The sequence below is a fragment of the Struthio camelus genome, chromosome 6 (assembly GCF_040807025.1).
Source record: "Struthio camelus isolate bStrCam1 chromosome 6, bStrCam1.hap1, whole genome shotgun sequence".
Taxonomy (NCBI): Eukaryota; Metazoa; Chordata; class Aves; order Struthioniformes; family Struthionidae; genus Struthio; species Struthio camelus.
Window position 1 is genome coordinate 14,040,885 of NC_090947.1, and position 25,799 is coordinate 14,066,683.

The 25,799-nt window shown below is 43.4% G+C and overlaps 1 protein-coding gene and 1 long non-coding RNA gene across 3 annotated transcripts in view; one reads left to right on the plus strand and one right to left on the minus strand.

Annotated features, from left to right (window-relative positions):
- Positions 1-23,538, plus strand: part of TMEFF2 (transmembrane protein with EGF like and two follistatin like domains 2) — a 141,664-nt gene extending 118,126 nt beyond the window's left edge. Inside the window, exons 8-11 of one of the 2 annotated variants that reach the window (XM_068948284.1) lie at positions 13,602-13,725; positions 15,731-15,889; positions 21,780-21,866; positions 22,270-23,538. In XM_068948284.1, the coding sequence (XP_068804385.1) occupies positions 13,602-13,725; positions 15,731-15,889; positions 21,780-21,866; positions 22,270-22,366 (467 nt within the window). In that variant the 3' untranslated portion in view covers positions 22,367-23,538. The remainder of the gene's footprint in view (positions 1-13,601; positions 13,726-15,730; positions 15,890-21,779; positions 21,867-22,269) is intronic. The other variant, XM_068948285.1, reaches the window with a different exon arrangement.
- Positions 2,154-21,773, minus strand: LOC138067627 (uncharacterized). The gene is made up of 3 exons (XR_011141864.1): positions 16,641-21,773; positions 15,530-15,600; positions 2,154-2,562 (listed from the first exon to the last, which is right to left on the minus strand). It is a non-coding gene; the product is annotated as an uncharacterized lncRNA (long non-coding RNA).
- Positions 23,539-25,799: the final 2,261 nt, after the last annotated feature.

Consider the following 25,799-nt stretch of genomic DNA (forward strand, 5'->3'; position numbering starts at 1 on the left):
GTGGCCCTGGGAGGACGTGTCGCGCCCCGCTGTTGTTTGTCCCCCTGGCCGTGCTCGCGATACGGCCGGAGACTTGGGGGTCACGCAGCGGCCAGACCTCCAGGGCAGGGTGCTGTCGGCAGCCTGTTGTGCACCTGTTTGCAAGGAAGCTTCTCCGCGTTTCTGTCAACGCTGAGCATGCTGCAGTGTTTCAGTCCCTTCTCATGCCATTTGAAACCACCCTATATAATTTTTCTGTCTTTGAGTTCCATATGTAGGAAATATGTATCTTTACTTAAATCTCCTATTTTCGTATCCATACTTCTCCCAGATTCTGCTGCTCTTTCTTCAGTTTCCTGGATTAATTCTCTCAGGCAGCATAGTTTTACAAACAGCAGCGCTACCTTAACAAAAAGGGAGGGAAGGGGGCCGAATGGGTGTCACACTCAAGCTTGGCAGCCCCTGACTGACGTGACTCCCCCCTTCCCCCCCCCCCCCCAAAAAAAGACCACTACAAGTAATCAAAACTGAACATAAAGTTAGTGCAAAACGAGGGCTGTGAAACCTTCAGGCTGTCAGAAGGATTGAAGAAAACACCTTGTGGCCAAAATGGCATCTCTGACCTGTTTGTCCATTCTGTCACGTACTTCGGCTAACCTTTCCATTTCTTTGCTCGCGCTCAAAACTCGGTGACAGTTTTGCCATTCTTATTCACTTTCAGTTGTAAGGTTTGAGTTTGTGTGAAGTGTGCAACTAAGCAGTAAATTCTTGTAACATCAGGCTGGCAGGCCTAAAAATAAGTGTGAGACCTTTTCAAATACTGCTTTATGCCATTCATTGATCTCAGCAGAAAACCATCCATTCAGACCTGGAGCTTCTGTTGGAAATTAGGGGACAGCCTAGTAATTGGATTAGGGTATGCTTTTATTTGTAGCAGTTTCTCAAAATGAAGCTCCTGTTTTGTTTCATTGATTGCCCAATCTTTCTGCCAGTAAAAGCCACTCACATACATAGCTGGAGAAGCAGAGCAAAGATGGATGGAAAATGCAGATTCTTGTTATGTATGTGTGTGTTCCCATGAATATAATCAGATAAGTACAGATAATAAGCACATCTCCATACAAACACAAAAATATGCTTTGTTAGTCCACAGCAGTTTTTAATCAGCATAGTTGATTAGAACTTAAGAACTGGAAGAGCCACCAGTTGCATCAGTATTAACCTTCCTGCCAGCCACCTTCTCAGGTGCCAGTGAGGGTATAACTTGAGGACATTTGCATTGTATGTGTGAATTTGAGGCCTCTGGAATCTGCGTTATTGAAGGGACTGGAGAGGAGAGGGACAAATGGAGTTTTGACTTGCCCATTCGAGCAAGAGATGGGTAGGAAATCCTAAATTGAATTTGCAAAGTGTGCACCTAGAAAACACTCTGGACTCAGTCGTATATGGAGCACACATCAGCCTGGAGACAATTGCAAAGCTGTAACTAGAATGTTCTTTTTTACTAGTCCTTCGGAACAAACCTGCGCTGAAAGCATTGTTTACAACTCTTATGCAATGGATCATTTTCTTCCATCAGAGCCAGGATACACATAAACACACCCTGCTGTGTTTATGAAATATGTCCTCAGACAATCTAATTCGGCTTTTTTTTCCAGCTCTCTGTGCCTTGCACATAGTCCTTCAGAGCAGTTCAGAAGTCAGAGGTGGAAGGCAAGGTCACATCTGCCATGGCGTGAGACCCATGCCAGTCAGCCAAGCACAGTCCCACTGGGCACCTTTTTGCTCCCATTTCATCCACCTCAAGGAGCGAAGAGCATATCCTAGGTGGGCAAAGCTGCAGTTGCCATTGCAGCCACACTCCTTTTTATCCCATGGGCATCAAAGGACCACGAGATTAAAAAAAAAAAAACACACACCCCCACCCTGTGCACACACTTCTTCTGAGAAAGAGAGAAACGCAGAAAACGTTGTTAATCATGCAAACTGTCCCCCGTGGCGGTGCCAGCAAAATGATCTTACTCCCTCCACACATCAATATTCTTGACACCCATCTTAAAACTTAGGTCATGCATATCCATCTACTGCTAGAAACGTGTCAGAAGGGTACAAATATTCCTTCACTATTTTTAGGGTCATATCAAAAGTATTTATCAGCTTTCTGGCACCTCATCTAATTTGTCATATTTGATGCTATCTACCAATCTGAGAGAGGGAGGAAATGAAGTCCTTTAGAAACCACACGGCAGATAGATGAACTCCATAAGCTACAATGAACAAGATGATTGCAGTGTGGTTAAAAGCGGCTATGCGGGGGTCGTTCTCCCTGAAGGAACCTCCCTGTGGCTGCTGTTAGGAAGTCATCTTCTGTCACCATCTCCAGGTCGGCAGGCTGCGAAGGGTCGCTGGAGGGGGTGCTTCATCACCATCCCGGTGTTTGCCTGCAGGGCAGCAGGGCCCAAGCCTCGGGGGGCTGGAGGAGATCTGCTCACTCTGGTAGAGCAGGGCCGACTTATAGCAGAATTGGCAGCTGATTTCTGGTTACTCTGCGGTCTGCTTTCAGCGATATCAACATTTCCATACCTGGTGGAGACAGTGAAATACCATGTCCTTCAGCTTATACCCTTGGCAGTGTATCACAGTGCAGACGTGTGTGAGGCCAAGACTCAGTCTGCGTATTCATAATTCATAATATTCATACTAGGTTATATGTTAAAGAAAGATGTTGATTTTTGTTTTCAGTAAACACATTGCTGTTTGAAAGCTATCCCAGCTCCTTTGTAACATGCAGCTCAAGACCCCACATCGGGCGATAGAAGGGCGGCAATTTTAACGTACAGGTAGCATGTTCATCTGCCTTGTGCAATGAAATTGAGATATTTTCCTAGCACTATTGTTTTTTAGAAGGCAATGTATTCAGGTTGAAACTTTGCCCACATGCCATCTGCTTCAGCCTTATCTTTCTCTGAAGAAAAAGCTGAATATATAATGTCCACTTGGCTTTCACAGTGTGATGTAAGGTTTCGGTTTAGATTTGGCTTTGCAGTTTTGGAGTCCCCAAACAGCTCTTGCTCTTATTTCCAGTGGAAGATCAGTGACAAAAATCAATACCATCTTCATAGTTATAATGAATGTGACCCGTAGGCTTTTTTAGAATGACCACAAGCTTCCGTCATACGTCTGAGGTCTATTTGCAAATATTGATTTATATTGCAGATTATCTCTAGCTATTTCATATGAAATCCTACGGTCTTGAAGTTTTGCTGTCCCTGCTCTGCTTGACATCAAAGGTGCAGCTGTAAATCAAAATACATGCCCGCTAACACTACCGATAGCCTAGGTTGCTAAGTTATAATGAGTTGTTTTAGATTTTTTAAGAATTTTAAGGAGGATCTTTCTCAGAAAGCACTACTTTAGTTAAAACATTGCTTTGGAGTCAGAGCAGACTCTGTTTACTCAAAGAGAAAAAAAAAGTGGAACCTTCGTATGCAAATGTATGGCATTTCAAAATGTCATATAGCGGCATCTACATATAAATAAGCTGCTCTCTGAATTCTGCACTAGCGAGGCAGCTTTGATATAGAAATCGGATAGGAGTGCACAAAGTAGAAACAGCAGGATACCACTGGGTCAAGTTTTGGGAATTTTGTGCCTTAATTACCACTTAACTATGTTAACTAATATTGCTGCATCTCTGCATGTTAGACTAGGAACACTTCTGAATAATTGTTGTTTGGTTTTGGTGTTAAATATGTTGGTAAGAGCTGCACGAGACAGCCCTCCAAGGCCGATGCTCTGCCTCCTGGCCCAGATGCTGCTTCTGTTAGACGCAGAGCACTGACGAACCTCTTCCTGCAGATGCACTGGCTTGGGCCCCCGGAGATAGTGCTGAAAGTGGAGGGTGAGATGTTGCCTGCTTCCTAGATGATTATTCCTCCTAGCCACCCTCTGCCTCATTCTACAGGTCCATGCCTCCTTTATTCACTGTGAAGGGACACAATTTTTTCATATAAAGAAGCATCTTCTGCCTCTAACATCTACATATCGGGATGGTATTTCCATCTCTGTTTACTTTGGTATTGAAGAGTAAAACTGCAACTCTCAACCGTAGCTCTGCATTTTTAGAGGGGAGGACTTGGTCCCACTCTCCTTTTTCAAACGCGTCTATCAATGGCACTAATGAGTGACTTCCCAAGAGGTGGATGGGCATGGAAAATGAACCATCCTTTTAGCCATCAGTGGGAATTTCTCACAGAAGTGATGAAGTCAGCTCTGCTCGTGCTGTGCCACGTGCGGTAGATACAGTAGTCTTGTCTCTGCCTTCAGGCTCACACCCTAATCAGAGAGAACCTTACAAATCTCAAAACTGACACCACCTGTTTTTCAATACAGAATTGCAATAATAATAAGGCTAACTCATCCTCTAAGGGCTCTGTCCTGAGCTGCCTAAGGAGATCATATACAGGAGAAAGACTACTACTTTATTCCTTTACAAGAACTCTCTGTATGGCTCGTTTCTGAATGTGGGGAAAGCAGCTCCAATGGGGCCAGTAGCGCTTCTCTTATATAGGGGGTCAGAGTGAAAGGAATATCAACCGCATGCCAAAACCCAAAGAATTGCTGAGTTAGCACAAAGTAGGATTTATTCTATTCTAGGAATGGAGTTAATGGAGATTTATTCAATCCTGGAACAAAAGAAGAAAGCACAAACTGTAAGGACCCTTTTGCCCAGGGCTTTGATAAATCTGCAATAGGGCCCCACATCATTAAATCGCAACCGTAAAAGTAATTCCAGGCCTGGAGATAACACCTTTACGGTGAGAGCCTTAAAAAGCTCAGTCTCTGTAGTTCATCCATAAAAAGTATTGAGAGGTGATGTGATTACAGTTAGAGAGACAATAAGAGGAGCTTAAGACCTTTTTTAATTTAGCAGTCAAAAGCGTAACAGGCACCAGTGCTAGAAGCTGAAGCCAGATTGTGTCTAACCGGAAAGCAGGCAGGCACCTTTAACACGCAGGTTTTAACCACTCTGTGAAGCTGCTGAAGGAAGAGGTCGACTCATCATCTCTTGGTGTCCTCAAATCAAATGTGGATGAATTTTGGAAAGATCTGCTTTAAACAACAACAACCACTGCTTTTACCAAAGGCCTTGTTTAGCAGTAAATGGATGAAACATGATGATGAGGAGGTAGAGGAGGTTAGACAAAGTGAGTCAACAGTCTGTTCTGGCCTTTAACTCCCTAGACGAAATGATAGCTTCAGTGAGGTATTGTGAGCCTTCCAATGTGAGCACCTCAACACTGAGAAAACACTGATTTGAAGAAACACTTCCGCCTACATGGCATTTTTTTCTGTTCTCTTTCAGCCTGGCTAATGTTGCTGGCCGTTCTTACTCAGTTGTGTGAGCAATGGTTACTGGTGTCTACTAGTATTGCTGTGCTATTTTTGGCTTATACTGCACCTTGTATTGCAGTAGCTACCTAGCAGCTACTTCTAGTACCCGCTTCTACGTAGGGGCCTCGGGTGCTAGGGGTCTATACAGTCGGTAGGGTAGTACGGACAGACTATGACCAGTGAAAAAACAAAGGGTAAGGCAAAAGGTTACACTTAGTTTTGAATAGACGAGCGGTCTTGTTATGTACAGGAAAAAAGATTAACAAGTTGCCTAATTTCAAGCAATCTTCTCAAATAATGAAGACGCATTCACAGACTTTGTAAATATCAGTACATTTGGATTTCAAAAACTCAAAGGGAGCTTTAACATATATAGCATAGCCCACATATATATGCTGACAAGCTTAAAGCATTTTGTTCTCTGAACATCTGGGGATTATTAGTGTCTTAATTCATTAGTTTCTATTATTAATTATGGCAGCAGGCTGAATAATTACGATACACTGCTGCAAGAGACAGAGTGCAATACTTTTTTTTTCCGAGTGTATTAGGACATCTTGCCGTCATCTCAAACATAAAAAGCACTAGATTATTTTCAAAAAGGAAAGTGGTATTATCTTATTCCAGGAAACTCATTTGCATAGGGACATTTAAAATTAATAAATGACTGCTGTGTTGAGCAAGCTTATTTTGTGCCTGAGAAAAGATGTGAATGTAATATAATTCATAAGGCTCCATTTCTTTTTTCTTCTTGGTAAAGTAGCTAATATGGGGGTGGGTTTTTTTTATACTGTATATGTGGAAAAACTAACTTGAAGTTCATGCTTACAGTGGCTGCAGAATGAAGTTAGGCTGTAACATACTGGTGCCAGACATTTTCAACTGACATTATGGTGTCTTACTTCCGCTAGCTATCAGTGAGAGTGGGCTGGTGAATTCCCTCTTGAGTAGCAGCAAGCAATTCCTCCTAAATTTTCAGTCCAGCGCCTCCCTAAACAGTAATTTTTAGGCAAATTGTTTGGGCATATTTTCTACATTGTACCGAGATGCCGAGATGCTCTGTTTGCAAGATCAAGAGCAGCAACGTGGTAACAAGGTCTTAAAAGAATGGAACATACTGTGACAAGACAATAGGTCACATAGGAGCAGCTGTTAATCACAAGGTAGGTCTGTGCTGGTAGAAGGTGCTCTAGCATCAGAGCCAGTACTGAGTTGGGATTTGTCAGCATAGTTCTTCATTACAAATAAGTAGGAAGCCTACCTAAGGACTCATAAGTTGCTGCGGGACCTCAATTCCTGTTGCGTACTGCTAGAGAGAGGAGGCACCAGAAAACCGGCTAAAGCCATTCTGCACTTTTAGAGGTAAATAGAGTGAAAGGACACCATTACCTTTTAATTCCTCCTGATTTTGCGGAGGGACCTTTGAATTTCTGCAGACATTGCTTGGCTGAAGAAGCTCCTTTTTCCCCCAAAAGAGCAGCAATTGCTGACTCTGCAAAGAGTGAAGGGGAGTTACAGAGACTGTCTATAGGCTCATCCATGATATTCAGACTCTGGCTGCCAATCAATCACTGTAGCTCTTTCACAAAACTTATGGCATCCCATACCTTTTTCCCTCAGGCTGGTACTCTCTGGACCCTTATTTTGACACTTAAACTTGATAAAGGAGCTCACTCTCTCCTGCCTCGTAGTATTGTCATTGCTGCCCTCCAAAATTCCTCCCATCCTTGGTGCATTCCTAGTAACGCTGTGCTATGAACTGAAGGATTGTCTTGGAGCTCTCTCACAAACAGGTGCACTGAAATATGCCCACCTTTCTGGGGGCTATTTCTCTTTTGTAAGTGCTGTTCCGAATCAGATAGACTTTTCTTTGCTTCCCTTAGAATAAATGCTTGAGTGAAATAACAGATGGCTGACTTTCTTATACACCCTTTTGGCCTAGCAATAGACACCTATATGCTATATTTTCACCTCACTCAAGCACTACATTGGATGCTTGCATAATTTCAACTGCAAGTTGCCTCACCAAGTCTTTATCATGCCGAGCAGAAGGATTTTAAGTAAGATAGCAGTTATTAATTTCATAAGCCCCAACATTATATCCTGTAGAACAGTAAAAATGCTAACATGAAAATTTGCAGGCAGTGGCCCCCCTGCTTTGCTTTCCTGACATCACCTAGAAAGTTTCACTGATTCAAACTTAAAAACAACAGAATTATTAGCACTGCAGGATTGATTGTGAGGAGCCTGGCAGTCAATTCTTGGACGTAAGAATCCTATTTTTGTCTAGTTTTTTAATCTATTTCATCCAAAATAGATTACAGAAACTTACATCTGGAATAAATTTTCTGGGTACTCCAGGCAGTACTTCATATAATCCTCATCGAGGACACTAATGGATTTATTCATTTGTCAGTGGAGCTACTCCAAGTTTTCAGTTGTGTAACAGAAGCTCCAAGCTACTTCAGATGGGAGTTGGAGACCTGTTAGGGCTGCAGAGGGAAGCATTTGGCTGCATTGTTGTCATCACTCACAAAGTCAGGTCCTGTGGCTGGACAAACTGTTTATTCTTTCAAACTCCAGCCTTCACTGACAAATTTACATGGGAATCCTAATGATATGCATTCAGTTTCAAAAATCTTTGAAGCAAAGACATGTAGCTAAACTAGAAATTAAAGTGAAAAGAATGCAAAATACATTTGAAATAATTCTTTCACTTTTTTTAATGGAAGACAAGGACAGCCATATATATTGAGGAATTTAGACAAGATGGATTTATAAAATTTAATTTATTTAACGTTCAGAAGACAATCCATCAGTAAAAGCAAGATCACTGATATTGGCAATCTATTATTAGAGCATTTACTCATTTCCAATCATGGACTCGAGAGCCCGGACAGAAGCGTGTTGACTTCCCTAAAATGCATGTAGAGAAAAAGAGGAGGCCTAACAACCTCACCCCTCTCCAGGATTCAAGCATTAACTCCGGGTGGCAAAGCAGGCCGCCTCTCACTCAGGACTGGTAGTACTGAATCCTCTGCTGGAGCAAGGCACTCCAGTATCATTTCTTCTGAAAGCAAAAGAAGCCAACGTCCTAATTTTCTCATTTAAAGAGTCAAAGGGGCGTGGGATGTTAGTCACGCTAGCTAACTCTCAGGACTCAATTTATGTACCCCAGTGACAGGGCTGGTCATCTCAGGATCCTCCACGGAGAGGTTGGACAGCAAGTCTTCAACTAGGAGGCTGCTCCAGTGAGCCAGAAGATAAGCTGCTTCAGTCTACACAAAGGAGCATCTGGCCTCACTGCATTTCAAAATGATCTGTTTTGACTAGTATATCTTACATTATAGACTATCATGTCATGTTCTGGCAGTAACAAAAGATGTGTACAATATGAAATGTCATGTTAGGATAAAGAAATGCAAAAAAATGTTGCAAAAATGCAAAAAATGATGGCTTCATCAAACTGACATTCTCTAGCAGAAAAATGCTTCGAGAAAAAAGTTTCTGAATAAGGTTGATCTTGAGGGTGTCTTTTAAAAATAAAAAGGGAAAGCACTTTGAGAAATGTGTCAGGATTTACATTTGTTCAGAGATAGGAAAGACTGACCCTGTCAATCCAGTTTTTGTCTTTCAGCTTTAGAGCTTGTGTTTTATCTCTGTCTCAACTTTTAGCCGTCAGAAAAAGGTATGAATTTGTCTTTTGGATGAAAATAAAGCTTTCACACATAGTGGTCAGTAACAATGCAGCAAATCTAATATTTGAAGAGGAGCTGCTAAATTTAACATTCCTGAAACTTGACTAACTTTGAATTTAGTTTGTATCGTTGCTCTGTGAACACTGATCTACTGTGCTAGGAAGAAAATGGGTAACTGTATTAAAGCTTTCCTCTTTTTAGACATAAAATTGGTGTTGCAGAGGGGGTCCCTAGTTTAGTGATACCATAATCTGATTAGTGAGAATCACCTCCAGTATTGAATTTATAAATAATCCAGAATTATAGTAATGGGGGAAATCTTAATTTATTTCAATTCATATCTAGTGCTGAGTTTTAATTTCTTGAACTTTGTAAAGTTTTTTTCATTCACAAATTTCATTCACAATTTAAACATATTTTTCTCCATATCCTCTCTTCATAGAAAATCACTCTGATTTTTGGATCTTGTTTCATAGTTATTGTTCAACGATGTAAACTCGGTGAGGCATTTGTGACAGTTACTATCTCATGGATGAGTATATGACTGAAAAGTGCTCAGTGGTATTTCTTTCAGAAATGGAAGCAGTCGGTTCATCGTGAGAGAACTTTCAAATCATTATCTTGGTGTTTGGGTCTCTATTTTCAATCTGCAGAGTTGTTTGGTTAGTGAAAAAAATAACCTCTTTCGAGGAAGAGGAGATATTTTAGGTGAATTCAAAATGTGCCAGAAGAGGTGGGGGACAACTTAGTCTGAACTAAAGTATGCTTTTATTATGTTCTGTCTTTCAAACAACAAAAATGGCAGCTCAAGCAAAAAAGTTTTCTACCTCTTTGCCTTTATGCTCAATTCCTAAGTGGTGTAGAGGAGTCATCGGTCAAAATGAGAGACGACAGATAATTCATGTCTAAATGTCATGGTTTCTTCCTTGACAGATTGTAAGGGTTCTTACATGGAGGGTTAGTAAATGCTATGAAGTGGCTCTTGGGCCATTTCATTTTTGAGTCAGTGAAGTATTTTCCATCATAACATTATACTTAAAGGTGTAATTACAAGTTCTGCAGGATCCTGGGTTTACTTAACAGTATGCTAGAGACCCTTTCCTTGGTAAAGGAAAACATAATTTCTAGCCACATGATTGCAGGAGGAAGAAAAATCATTGCTTTTGTTACCAGGGCTACTGCCTAGACACAATGGAGAACACCTGCAAGTATGGGAGAGGTATTGGTACTCCTGTCGAGCCTTAGCTGATTAGTCTGCTTTAATGAAGATAATATCTTTCACCATTTTGAAGTCTGCCTTTAAAAAAAAGAAACAAAGTGGGATCTTATTGTTTAGTAATGCTGCGGGCTAATCCGAGAGAGGAGGGATTCTGACATTGGTTGGTGATGGCGTAGAGGTACCTAAAAATCCCCCAGTATCTGGAAGGTTGGAGACGCAAACACAAGCAGGCAGCCAGATACACACACAATACTTTCTTCAGAAAGGGAGCAAATTCCCACCTCATAATGGAAGCTGTGAAGCAAACTGCATGATTTTTTCCACAGTAGAAAAAAAATGCATGTGAATAAGGCTCCCATATTTCTTTCTGCAGTTTTCAGGACAGAAATATTATTAAGGCAGAACATAGCAGAGGTCCAACACATCCAGAAGCCATCAGGCATGATACACGGCATGATTGCTGCGTGTGTGTAGAGTCCAAAAAGTCCTGAGCACATCAAGATTTACCTGTGTGCACTGGGCAAGTCCATTGATCACTGGTACATGCTATACATCCTCTCTTTTATGTCCCAGTAAATTTTCCAGATGGAAAAAAGGAACATATGTAGAGTCCTGGCTGGATGATGACCCTATATATCACATGCCGGTAGCCAGCAATGTTTAGGGCCAGACCAAATGGACCTCTTCCCAGCAGCAGGTATTCCTAGAGACGTTCTCTGAGGAGCTGGAAACATGTCTCCTGCCTGCCCCTCCTACCTGTATCTTCCAAGAGGCAGCCACCAGCAGCCGTCCTGGCCGCCTCACACAGCTGTCCCAGAGGTGGCACAAGCCGTCAAGTAGGCTAATGTGGCTTAGTTCAGTGTCAGTTTGTACCTCTCTGTGTATCTGCAGACTAGGGTATCTAATGGAAGCACAGAAATAAAATTTCCTCTATAATTAAAAAAGAGTGAAATCAAGAGAGCAAAGCAAGTACTGTCCCTGTGTATGCGGAGCATTATTCAGTTAATGACTTTGTGGGCCATGCTTTCGTGGCTACTGCAAATTTTTTCCTGAGGTTAAGAGAAAACAGATTTAGGTCCACAAAATAAATCCAGTGTTACTTCCTTCCATCTCTTCATCCCTATTTTCTTTATCTTTCTCAAAGAAGAGAATTTAGCACTTCATCCCAAAATGTCCTGAAAGTCCTAAAGATGAAAGAGAAGTTAACAGTCTCAAAAGGGATATAGAGATTGCCCTCTCATTCTCATTTTCTGGGAGCTTGTCCCTTTCTATTTTAACAAAAGGACAATAAAAACAACTTTATTAGTGTAAGTTGTTTGAGACTTGTAAAACTCTTCTTGGACAGTGGTGACAGGAAAGGATTTCATTATGAGAATCCGAACTTTGGATCTGCCACCTGCACTTTTCCCAAAGATAGGATAATACCTAAGGAAAACTGCCTTAGAGACAGAACGGAAATTGCAATTGTTTTATAAAATTCAGGGACTTCATCTGGAAGATGTAAATTCTTCATCTTAATTCCATGCACACTCTTTCCTCAGATATCTGTCATGAAAGTTTTTTTTTAATTAACCATAGCTAGATAATGCTGGTACAGAGCAGACTGGAACAGTGATCCATCACTGCATCGCACTGTGATATTCGGAAAAGTCAACAGAACCAGTCAGAACTGGTCTGGTGTCTTGAGAGGTCTCCAAAGGGAACATGGTCACAGATGAGCATGACTCACGCAGACTACTGATGGTTTTTCTACCTCTGGCCAGAAAAAAAAAATCCTCAGGATTAATAAAAAAATAAAGTTCTGTTCCACCTGATGGGAAATTCAAGCCCCCCCCCAAAAAAAAAAAAGTGTACCAAGTGCATTTTTTTACTATTTTTAGTGTCATAAGTGTTGGTTAAATTGAAGAATTTGGTTTTAATAATTGTGAAACCTTTCATTTAGATTATGACTTCTCTCAAATAAAAGAATACATGCTAACTTGCATTTCAAACCCAAACAAATGACCATTTCATTCTGAAATGGGATGTCAGAACAACTTTGACACTCACTCTGTTTTCAAAGAAACATGACTCAGTAATGACCCTTACTTAAGAACAGCCTGCATTTCCTTAACTGAGCAGCAGCTCTAAGATGTCACGTACTCCCATCGCTTTGGTTGCCTGCATGAGGTTTTCCCACTCTTCCAACAAACCTACGTAGCTGAGACAGGACAGCAGTTTTCTTCTGGCCCTTCAGCATGACTTTGTCTCCCTCCTACGTCTCCTGAGGAAGCTAGCTCAAAGCCAGCTCCCTTGCACCCAGGCTGTGCTGGTCTCTGGCCTTCACCTGGGTGAGTGAGATGGTGTGTGGTGCCTCTTGCTGCTCACAGTCTGCATGGTAAACATAATTATGTGCACACAGGCACAAAGTCTTCATGGAAAAAAATCTGAGAAGTGAGTTCCAAAATCCTTAATCCAGATTGAAGGCTCTGAATGGATTTTCCAAGGGTAACTAACAGGTTGGTGTCCCACAGCATTCACGTGCGTTTGCTGCCAACAGCACTCTGCACTCCAACCCATTCTCTGAATGCTAGACACATCCCTATTTCAAAATCAAATGAAGCCTCCATTTCCCTGGCCATGTGGAGGGAAATATTTTCCAGGATTTACAATCTCAGTGGCTATTTAACAGCTGCAGAAATAGGCCTACACAGGTCTACGCTAGGTTGAAAAGTTCCCAGGAAGTATCCCTCACCCCCTGCCATGGGATGGGGACAATGCTCAGGGACGCAGGCACGCCTTGAGGCACAGAGGAAGTATGCAGCACTGTTAATGAACTGCAGCTCTTGATTTCTGCTCCTCTATTTTAGCCACAAAACTATCTTTGTGAACATATTGTATTGAATCACTGCATATATTGTAATGGTATGTTACATGCAAATGTTCAGAGTCTTCCTTGCCTCACCTGAGTATGAGGAGGCAGTCTGTACAGGATAACAGAAATGATTAGGCATTTTTCATGTGCTGTTCTGTAATCAGTTTTTGAATAGTCAAGTTATTTTTTTCTGGTGCCTCATTTGCAGTAACTTGACAGGAATTAGATATGCAAAAGAACTACGGAAAGCCTTACAAAGCTTTGCATCTACACTGGGTTATTTTATTCCTGCCGGAGCACCTGTTTTAAGGTGCAAAATCTTGCTCTTTCTTCACATAAATTAGATCTTTCACGTCTTGCTCCTTTGATTTTCCTCTCTTTTAAAAATTGAGTTCTTTCTGTCGCTGCAGCTTATACTGCATTGTCAGGCTAATGTTCTTTTCACCTGCCTTCACAGAGAATGCAAATAAACTGGAGGAGAGTGCAAGAGGGATCTACATCCCTTGTCCAGAGCACTACAATGGCTTCTGCATGCACGGGAAGTGTGAGCACTCAACTAATATGCTGGAACCGTCTTGCAGGTAACCCTTTTCCTACCAAGGAGGGAACGCTAAACCCATGAAAATGATGACTTACAAAAAATGCTTAATCTAGATGAACTATGGAAAAGAATGGTAACCATGGCCCTTCGCGCTGTAAAACCCATTAGACTTAAATTATTCAACAAAGTCCCCATTTTGTGTGGCAAAACTCTATTGAATTATGCACAATGTTAATTGATTACAAAAACACTCAGTAACCTTCAGTTATATGTAAATATTTCTGAAAGCACTTCACAAAGTGCAAAGACAACAAGTAGGTAGGCTCCTCAGCCTGAAGCAGTGAGATGCCACCTAGCGATATTTCTGCCACCACGGAGTGGTGCCCTACTTTGCTTGTAGGGCAAAGAGCTGGCGAAAGCCGCTTCCTTCCCAGCTGTGGTGAGTGGACTCTGGAGGAGATTAGGGCAGAGAGAGGGAGTAACGGTGAAAGCGTGCGTTTCAGCAGTGAATGCCTCACTGCAGAGGTTAGGATATTACATCTGAAGTCCTGTCAGCGGCCTGATGGCAAAGAAAAGGATTATTATGCATGAAGCAGCATTTTCCTAGGACATTGGACTGGGAAAGCAGAGATAAAGGCCAGACTATTCCCCCAGGGCCTGGTACAAAGGGCAGAGCCTCAAACCCGCTTCTCTTAGCTTCCAGAAATAGCCAGAGCCCACTCTGCTCTTTCTACCTGCTGCATGTAGGGTTTTTCATTCAGCTGGACAACGTCCTTTCCTCAGACCGCTCTTACAGCTAACAGTTGTAGGAATAAAATGCAGGAGAAGGATGGCAGCTCGATGGCTGTGAGCCACCAACGCTTCTGAGAGAAGACCTAGGCAGTCTGGCTAGGTCTCTTACGGTTGCTGCTGCTATTGAGCTGAAAGGCCTTGATTTAGCCTCTTCCTGCTTGGCCTTTTTAGCGGAAACAACGCAAGAGCTAACGTGGGGAAACTACTGTCCGTTCTCTGTGGGGGAAATCGCAGAGGGGAGATGTCGGGCCTCAGGAACGGGAAGCAGTGAGCAGTGCAGCAGGCAGCACTCGGAGGGATGGATGGATGCAGCATCAACAGAGGGTTTTTTATAGCCACCAGACAAAATGTAAATGATGTATCCACTTGCAGGAACACCTAATCACATTACATATGGAGCTTGGATGATTGCTTATCGCTTTCTTAGGGGTAATCTGCATAAGGATCCACAACTAGACGGCTTTTCACCCTCCCCCACCTCCCCAAAGAAAGGGAGAAATCTAAAATATGTTATACAAGGTACTAAATGGATTTTTATCCCAGCGTACAAGTAGTTCCACTTCATGCTGGATGAGTCTTATCACAGTACAGTCCTAGTCCTCTGAGCACCTCCAGGGAGTATCTCAGTGTCGTTCCCCCTCGCTGACCCTCAGTGACGCTGGGGGCCCTGAAGCCTTCCCTCTGAACTGGCTGCCTCAGACAGGACTTGATCTACTAGCCTACACAATGCCTCCGTCCCTGTGACCCTGTTGCCCACTTTTGAAATAATACATTTTGCTCTACCTGCTTTTCCACAGCCTCGGGCTATGTGGCATTGCTCTGGTACAGAGGCCCCTAATGGCATAAGCAAGGCCCTTGGAGTCGGCTCTGCATTGGGGTAAAGCCACCGACAGTGGCCCCTGCCTAGCCTGCTGGGAGAAAAGGGATTATCTGAATCCAGGTCATCCCGTGCTGCTCAGGAGATGTACTACTGGCAGCTAGCGTAGTTCTTTCGCGCATTTCCCTGTGCAGAGGAACAGACTGGGGTAGCACCAGGCCAGGCACAGACCTACCCTGTTCTGCATGCTAATCCCAAGAGGTCTCCAGGCATGGGTGCTCCCACTGGCGCTTGTCTGGGGGCATCCTGCAAAAAAAAACAAAACAAAAAAAAACCCAAACATAAGCACTGGCTTTGGCCACTAGGTATAATTTGTTTCACAGTTCTTCAAAAACAGTAGTTGTAAAGTAACTGGAATAAATGTATCTCATTTCAGGTGTGATGCTGGCTATACTGGACAACACTGTGAAAAAAAAGACTACAGCGTTTTATATGTGGTTCCAGGTCCAGTACGATTTCAGTATGTCTTAATAGCAGCTGTGATTGGAACTATCCAGATTGCTATCATCTGCGTTGTAGTCCTCTGTATTACAAGGTCAGTATCTCTGTTATTTTGGAATAGAAAAAGAAAGGGCTCTTGTTTTTCCTCCTTTATGAATTGATTACACAGATTTCTGCAGTGACACTGCTGATAACAAATAACATTTCATTCACAAAAAGGAGAAAGCATTGTCTGGTCCCACTAGCCAGTGCCTCTTTATTCTTATAACCGTATTTCCACTTACAGCTTGGACAAATATTGTTCATATAAATAAGGGGTATATAAATACAGCTGCTGGATCAACACTTACTTAATAAAACTAATCATATCTTCATCTGGTTTGCTCAAGGGCCTATTCCCACAGTCCTAATCAGGCAAAGCACACAAACTTTTAAGCCTGTTTGCAATCCCATTGATTAAATGATTGATTTCATTAGGCTTGTATACATGTTCAAAGGTACCTTACATGTTTAAGTTCTTCACTAGATGATGGCACACCTAGCCATGTATACTTTTTTTTTTTTTAAGGGAAGATTTATTAGAATGGAAATGACAGCCCCAAGGTAGTTGAGAACGAGAGGGATAAATGCAGTCCTTCCCCTCCTACAAGTGCTACTCTGCTTCCCCACTGAACTGATGTTATTATCTCTGGAAGGTTTCAGGGTGAGTTCTGAATTCCAGGCTTCTTCAGGCTTCTCTCAGAAATCACAAGGCTAGACTCGCTCAGCCAGCTGCACTGATAAATCGTTCTTTCAGAAATAAATTTCTTGTAAAAAATCAAGAAAATAAAAACCGAGTGTCATACCTCTGAAGAAAATCTCTAGTATATTTTAGTGCCTATGTTGCATTGTCTGGCTGGAGGACAAGTGTAGCATTCGCTCCTGGAAAAGAGAAAAAAAAGTCATAAATCCTTCTCTGGCCTAAACACATAAAGCAAAATCTTATGATGAAACTTAGTTGCTTTCTGGCCAAGCTGACCATCATGTCTGGCCTCAGTAGTAGATGCCAAAAGAGGCATTAAATTACCTTGTGGTGGTATTCACAGAAATAATTCAAACGACTAAAAACATAATGTGCATTAAGAAAAAGGAAATAGTATAGTAATTGATAATGGGAAAAAACCCTCTATATCATTTCTTCAAGTGACTCTAGTTTGTCAGCTTCATGCAGTGAGGCAAAGTACTCTATACTGAAGAATGGAGGCAGTAGCCCCTGAATGAATCCTTCTTGCTCAACAGATATACTTTAAGATCTCTGGTATGCTAATGTAAATTACCTGTCACACTGGTTTCTTACATAGATGCTACCTTTTCCCTCACACTTCGTAACCAAGTTAATTTATGATTTTTGACTTTTTTTTTTGTAGTGCCCATAATTACTGAGAGCATCCACCATGCTTGTGTGATGATTAGAGATACATTTGTGAAAGTATACACATAAGTGGCCTAAGAGAAATCCATGTGACAAGAGAGGGCTGTGGCAGCATATGCATAAGTAATTGAATATTTTGAAGTCATCTGCTTTGGAGAACCTGACTCTGCTGGTTTGAACTCCGTGCCTTGAACTCTTGAATATACTGAAACCCCCCTGTAAGATTCGTAGCAGAAAGAAGGGAAACTTGACTCAGTCAGAGGCCAATGCAACCAAATTCTTTGCTGCTGATTTCAGTGCAGCTTCACTTAATGGATTTATGAGATGAATTTCGTGCACTGTGTCCAAACCCTGCATTTCAGGCACTTAGGGATATCATTGTAAATCATTTAGTTATCATTACTGTTCTTGCTATTAAAATCATACCTGTAATGGTGCAAATATACATGGTGTCCTCCATAGCTCAAAGGCTCTTAGCAGCTGCTGAGCACTTTCACAGTCATTGTTCTGCAGACACATTAATCTGAATAAATTCACTGAAAGGGGCAGTCTGCCCTTGCCCTTGGCTCCTGGTCACTTGTTCTGCCAATGCTTTAGGCCGGCAGTAGCATTTGCGTAGCCGCATAATGAACCCGATCAGGGGAAAGATTCAGGTGAAAACTCAAGCAACAAAACTGATAACTTGTTTTACATGGCTCAGTTCCTTAATGAGGTTGACCACCTTGCTACAGATCACTGGTGCCAGCGGAAGGGAAGCAATGAGAATGAGCCCTGGGGCGGAGGAGCAGGCAACCCGACTCAAGGCAGTAGGGAGGGAAGGAGTTACAGCAGTGTGAGGCACGCTCATGGTAAGGCACGCTCCCTGCACCGGGGGACTTCTAGCTCAGGGGTAAGGCAAAAGAGAAGCAACGATATAGGGAAAGGAGGATGGTAAATAATAAAGGTATGGCCTAGTGTAATATTGACTCTCAGCAGTTTTCTTTATGGCTTTGCACTTTTAGTGCTTCCATCATATTTAGTCACAGCCGCTTATTTATGTGCAGAAATAACATGATAAAAATTGAATGCATAATGTGTTTTACCTGCTATAAATCACGTTGTATGTAACTCAGGCTAGCGAGCAAGCTTCAGTTGATGGAGGGCAGGCAGCCTGTGCTCTACTACCTAGTTTACACTGATATAACTGCTGTGTTCGTAAATGAATCCATCCCCCGCACAGAGCATTACAGAGTACTTTTGATTAAAGAGTTAAGAACCAAGGAAAAGCTGTCACTCAATTATAGCAGATGACTAAGTCGGAAAAGCTGGTTAAATGCCAACAGCCCTCTTAAGAAACCCAGACGCACTTCAGACCCTACATAGATGTTAATCCCATAGCATTGCATTTAAGCAGCTGTTGTGTGAGTACCTGAGCAGCCTTGGCCCTGGGAACTTCCCTGTGTATATCTTTACTTCCATCAATTGGTAGCATGGTGTATTATGGCATCAAAAAAGGGGATTTTTGGTTAACAGATACTTTTTCATAATCTTAATTGGTGTAATCTCGACTTTTAAATCGGTTGCTGTAGAGCTTGGAATAAGTGACCATATAGATACTCTTAGTGTCAGTTTGGGGAATGTGCCTGTCATATACACGTTTCCTTGCTTCCAGCGGGAAGTAGCTCTGGCAAACAGCATAGCTGCATCCCCGGGGACTACTGACCATCCTCTTCATCCCCCCGTCACCGGGCATCTCTATGTGTCTTACTAAAGCTGTCCAACTTTGCCCCTGGTACATATAAGCTCTGGCTTCACAGCAGAGCACCCCTTTGCCCCCCAGGCCTCTGTTTCCCCAGCCCTGCTGTGCTCGGTTTGCCATGGTTCGGGGGCTGGCCCTGGGGAAGAGCAGGGCTGTGCCCTCTCCTCAGGGACCGCATGGACCTGGGCACCGTCGCTCACCTTCCCCAAGCCTCATGCTGCCTCCTTCCTAGCTAGAGACCTGATGAAGACCCCGTTTGCTAGGCAGCAGTCTCAAGGCACACAGGCTAAAACTGACCCCCTAACTGCTCTGGTCAGTGCTTAGTGTGCCTGACATGAATATGTAAGCCCTTTTTTTTTTCTTTCTCTTTTTTTTTTAATGTTTCTTCTCTGTGAGCACAGCTTGAGACTGGTATCTGCTGAGGACACAGTCCAAGTGGAGAGGTCGTGTCCTGCCATGCCCAAGCTCTTCATATTCTTGCAGCGCAGATCTGCGGTTTGGCTGTAGCGTTGAGACTGGACCTCACATGGTTTTTACTTGTGCTTTTACTAGTCCCTTCTTACAGGCAGCTTAAATTCATCATTTGGGACTTGTCAGGAGCCCCTGATGCCCTGGTCATGATATTTTGCTGACTGCCACTACACCAAGATTTAGCAGTGCTTGCAAGATCTCAGTGCTCTCCCATGCGGCGTGCTGCGAGGTCCTGGTGTGTAATCTCCCTCGTTCAGTGGGCACGAGAGGCCGCTTGGGGACAGTCTGGGCTGGGAGGCTGTCAGCGCACACATGACGTGTGGCTCAATGAATCAGCCCTGTGTTTGCTAACAACAGTTCCTTGACTCGCTCAGAAAGTTTGATCGCCTTTTTAGGAACATGCAGTGAATAATGAGTTTGTCATGAAATCACCAACTAGCTAAAGTGTGCATTAGTTTAATAATGAAAGCTTTGCCGTAACCTCAGAGAGCCCTGGAGATGCAGGCTTATTTTTCCTGTAGTAATGACAGCAGCCTCCTTTGCTGCTTCCAAGAAAGGAATGAGGCAGAATATAGAGCTCAGCCATACCGTTACTTCCCATGAGGGGGTGGTCCCAGCAGCTTAGAAGTGAGACAAGTCAGGACAATCTGACCCATATTTTGTTAGACACTTATATAATCATATTTTAGGACTTTGAAACGCTTCCTAAATCCTTATGCTGTTGCTCTTATTTAGCCTTTCACTTGGCATGACTATACTTTAGCATCATTTCCATTCAACAAGGGGAAAAAAAATCCTAGCCTTTTTGATTTTAAAGGAGCACTAAAATGGTATCTCGCTATAATTTGCTGTTAGGGCAGTATTTGGCACCGGGCTGAAGGCAGGTGCTCTGTGCTCTCCCTGCGCTAAGAGAAGGCAGGCTCTGCATTACCTGTAACCCGCAGGATTTCACAGGGTGCCACTGAAACAAGGCTCGGTGCAAGCCTTTGCATAGCAGAAAAGTTATCACATTACAAAGAGGGTTTTTTTTTTTTTTTTTGTCCCCCTGTGTCTGTATGGTTTTTGGAGTATTGTAGGGCTTGCTATCATGCAACTCTAGGAAGGTATTTTAGTCTTGCTTGTGCTGCTGCCCAGGCAGAGGGCAAAATGAAGCGCGCCCAGGACAATACCCTTACTGTGCGTCGGCTGAGGAAAGAGGACGAACACGTGGCTCTATTGGGAACAGCTTGTTCCTCATCCTGTGCAAAAATCTGAACTTGGTGACCCTGGGAAAAGGACTGTTTTTATTGCTAGCTGTCTTTCCATAGCTCGCTCTTTTCCTACTAATACCACAAACACAAGAAGTGCAAACATTTTGAGAGGATACTGGTCGCCGTGCTGTAGTTGTGCTTGCCTGACCATTTCTCCTGTAACTCCTCTGGCTTTCAGTTGCTTATAAGTTCCTGCAACCTTCACCTTGGGCTACACTTCTCCCGGCTTTCTGACTGAAGGTGCCTTTTCGTGGGAGGAAACCAAAAACGTGCTATTATCTTTGCATTAGTGGGACACACTTCTGAGCAGCCCCTATAGCCGATCCGGCGCCAGGTACAAACGTGAAACGTGCCCTTGTCGAGGGGCACTGTAGGGCTTGTCCTGAGGCGAAAGAGCTTTGCTTTTGCAGCCATCCAGAGGAAAACAAGATGCTGCCTTTCTGGGGCGATTTCTTTCTGAACTAAGGCAAGCAGCTCTGTGTGACTGAGGAGCCCAGCGCTGTGCCGGCAGCCGCAAGTAAACGAGCTGCTCGCTAATGACCCGAGCGGGGACCATTTCCATGGAAACTAATAGGGATCGTAGCTGCTTAGCTCTTTGGAAAGTCAGGCCGTAGAAACATTTACTACTCGCCTCTGCCTGGGTCCGCTTGGTAAGCGGCTCACAGGGCGGGGATGCCTAGCAGGTGAGTGTGAGATCACCCTGCATCTTCTACCTGCAGCCTGCTGAAAGTCATGCTTTTATTTAAAAATGACTTGAATTACAGCTGAACTACAGCTAAGAAACGTGGTGCGGCAGGGGCTGTTGCAGCACAGCAGAGTCACCAAGGCTCACCACCATTAAGACGTCTCCTTGTTGTAGGAGTCTTTAACCATATACCTTTCTCCTGCCATTTTTTTGTTTTCAATACGTTCTGTGCTTTTCTTCCTGACAATTAACAGTGAGGCAAAGTATCCTTGACATTAGCCAGGTCTTCTCCTTGTTTCATTGAAGAGGAAAGCTGATGAGTGCCAGAAAGATCCCTCTGTAGCATTCCCGTCCTTTCCTTTCTTCCCCCGCCATCTATTAAGCAGATATATGTTAAGAACTGTGTATTCTTACAACTCTTTTTTCCAGGAAATGTCCCAGGAGCAACCGAATCCACAGACAGAAACAAAACACAGGGCACTACAGTTCAGACAACACAACAAGAGCATCGACAAGGTTAATTTAAAGAGCGCATGTTTCCACAATGGCAAAACTAACTGCAGAGAGCTTGGACTACAAAATACAGTATTATAGACAAAAGATTAAGACAAGATCTACACATGTTGCCTTGCATTTGTGGTAATCTACACCAATGAGAACATGTACTACAGCTATATTTGATTATGTATGGATATATTTGAAATAGTATACATTGTCTTGATGTTTTTCTGTAATGTAAATAAACTATTTATATCACACAATATAGTTTTTTCTTTTTCATGTATTTGTTATATATAATAAATACTCAGTGATGAGAAAAAAATTGCCTTTCTTAAATTTGCTGTATCTCATAGCTGTGTATAGCCTCGGGATATTGTACATGGACACTAACAAATCTCTTTTTTTTTTCTTTTTCCAGTTCTAGTGGCAATTTTGAGTCTACTGAACTCAGTAGTAGGGTTTTGAGTTGGTCCAAGATCAGCGACAATTATGGATGTGGGAAAGGTGAAGAATAATTTAACCTACATTGAGGAGGGATTAAATATTTCAGATCCGGAGTCAACTACATTTCATCAGCCGCCTTCTCCCATATCATCTATCTTTACTCCCCCATAGCTTAGGAAATCTTTGCGTTCTAAATTAACTGAAGGGGAAATGGAAATTCTCAATAACTGCCATGGGAGTGTCGGGGGGTAATGTTTCTATTTGGGAGGAAATTAAGTAATTGTCAAGGTGAGCCATCAGCAAACACGTTGCAGAATCTTCAACTCCTGGGCACTGGGGTGAATGAAAATTGCTTCTTTTTGTTGATTGGAAATTATTAGGTTAAAAAAGTTAATAACGTAATAACAGCTGAAATGCCAGCACCGTTTGTACCTCGTGAACATGCTGATATAATTTATTTGTTCAAAGAGAAGGTGAAAACCACTCACAAAATACCTTATGAATAACTTCATGGTGACCCAACTCCATTAAATATAATGGAACTGAAATGTTGGCTATACCTCAGGAAAATAAGGGCATATGTTTTGTCACATCCACACGATGGACAAGATGCAAAGTTATTTCCATGGTAGCTGAAGGCCTCCAAAACACGTTCTTTGAGAAGATAATATTATTCCAGTTTGTGCTATGCATTTTGAAGACAACAGAGCTACACTGAAGGGCAGAGTGTGATAACTTCACTCATGTTGGATAACATCCACTCCACTAATTGACTGCGGGAGTAGTAGTCAGACTAAATAACATAAATGAGCTAAAAAAACTTGAAACTAGTCATTGTGCTGCTCCTTTCCAAAGGGACTTGACTTTACCTAAGCAGAAACTACTGATGACAAAAGTCAGGATTATTTGTCCCTGTCATCACCACAGAGCAAATTACATTTGGGTCGCAGTGAGAAAGGGGGTTGCCCATGGTGGTGGACTGTGTGTGTTTCCACATCCTGCCTTCAGCATCGGCCTGCTCACTCGCAGCAGTCGCTGCCAGCCCCACCAGTGACTGGCCACCAAACCTGGCCTTTAGACATGGGTGAAGTCATATTACTACTCTAACATGATTTTTTTTTTCTCCTTTCCGCCCCAATCCTGCTTTAAAGTGAATCCATTGCATGATGTTCACATGGTCTCAGTTTTTGTCTTGTTCTGGGTTTCTTGGCTTTTTAAAGGTAATAAAAGAAGATTGGCAAGAGCTGCTTGCAGGCACCTGGTCTGTGCTGATTGATGGGTGTGTGGGAGCGCGGTGCTTTCGCAGTCAGTGGGGCAGAGGAAGGAGTGCGGATTTTGGCTGAATGACTGTCAGCGTCTCCCGCTGCTGGCCCTCCAGAAACCATCTTCTTCCAAAAGGTGTGGGCTGGGAGGGAGAAGGGGAGGTTGTTTTGCCATTACCCTACTCGCGACTGATCTTCCCCATCTCTGTGTTTGTCGATGCATATTTTCAAATTAGAAAGCGAATAATCACGTTAGGTAGGAGTGAGCCGCAGGATGACAGCAAGCAAGAGTGAACCTGGCCCCCTGGAGCAGCGGGGACACCGTCGGGTGCAAAATTGGGGTGGGGGGGCATAAAAAAAATCTCTGATAAATCCTTTCCCTTTGTAGGAGTCAGAAACAAACCTTGCTGCTTCTATCAGGCCAGGGCTCTTCTCCACATAGGCTCAGCGGCGACGGTACTGACCTACCTTGGAGGAGGAGAAGCCAGGAGTAGCAGAGCCTGACTCCATGGCTTGAGAGGCACAAGAGAGCTTCAAAGGCGCCTCTGCACATTTCATTAATTAAACTGGTACCGAAGTGGTGTTATAATACCCTTCTTAAGCTTCCTCCCTCAGCTAAACACAGCGCAGTGATGGCAACGAGCAGTTCAGAGGCGCTCTTCAGAAGGAGATTGAAGATGAGATTGGAAGCAGCAAACAAGCAACGCTGCCATGCATCACCCTCTGCAATTTGTATTTTTCCGAGTGAGGTATTCGCTTCTAACCATTGCCAGGAACTCAGATTTGGAGCAGAATCCAAATGTCGAAGCCCTCACCGGGACACGCATCTGGAAAGTGTATTTCAGTCACTTATATTAGATGCAGATAGCAAATGTTAACATATACGTACAGCTACGTAGCTGTAGCAATAGACCTAATTAAAATTGGCAAGGCCTGGCCTGACCTGCTCTCGTCTGGCATAGCAGCGTAGTACAGAAGTGAAAAGAGGAGTCCAACACACTATCTATCTCCAAACTTTTTAAAATTTTTTGCATCTCACTTAACCGCGTATAGCCACATTTAAGTCCATAAACAGCCTAAATTTGAGAGGTGTTATTAGCTGCATCCCCAGCTGCCGTGCCTGTCACAAATCTTTCACACCTCTGAAAACGAGGCCAATGTTTAAGTACATGCTACAGACTGGAGGGCAGAAAGGGGAAAGTGGTTTTGTTTTTAATGCACAGAGGACAACTCACACTGCACATCAAAGAGCTCTTTGTGCCTTTAAAACTGTACCTTCATATGCTAGTAGGGGCATGCAGCTCCGAAAATAATAGCGTCTTGAGGTCGTACTGAAAGCAGTGGAGCTTGCCACATAAAAACGTATGCAAAACTTATACGAAGTACAGCTTTGGAGAACTAGATTTTGGTTTGTGTTTTTATTTATTTTTTTTTCCTTTCCTCCCTCTTTGCTGAAGGAGCAGCAAATTCCACTTCTTTAGGCAGCGCCTGAGAGGTGAACATCTTGGGGCAGGTTAAAATTTCACAAAATGCAGGGTGGTGCGTTTGGCACATGATAACCTGGCTGGGGGGGGGTGAAGCTGTCGGTGGGGACCGGGCCACGCAGAGTGGTGAAGCCCAGGGCCTCGCTCGGCGTTGTGCCAGCACGCCGGCGCATTGCAGTGTGTCCACGTTTCAGTGCACTCTCGCCCCAGCTAAACAAGGCCCATTGCAAACAGTTGTTGTGCCTATTTTGAGGTGGGGGGGGGGGGGACATGCTTTTTCTGTGTGGCCGGCTTAACAGCATCGTGACCCCGGTGCTACAAGGAAAGCTAAGCAAGCTTTCAGCCCGTTGCGTGTGCAGCCCACCGCCTTCACGAGCCTTCTGGACCCGCTCGGTCTCGCGCCACAGTGAGAGCAGGGTTTTATGAACACGAGCAAGGCAGCCAAAGTAAGCAAGCGCTGCAGACGCGTAGTGTAACCGCGAAGTGCGTTACCAAAAAAGGCACTGTGCTGGCTGGTGTTTATGGGAAACAAATCCACAGTTCGATTGCCTGGAGATATATGGGTCAAAGCTGCCAAGCCGAGCAGACTACTCCGGGGTATTGCTTAAGCTGAAAGAGACTGGGAGCAAGAGAAAAATTAATTTCTTAGGCACAGCGGTTAAGGATGAAATAGGGGGTAAAGCGCAGCCGCGCAACCCAGCCGTTCCCCCAGATGCAGGAGGCCAAGCCTGCTCCGATGGGCCCTGCGGCGCCTGCTC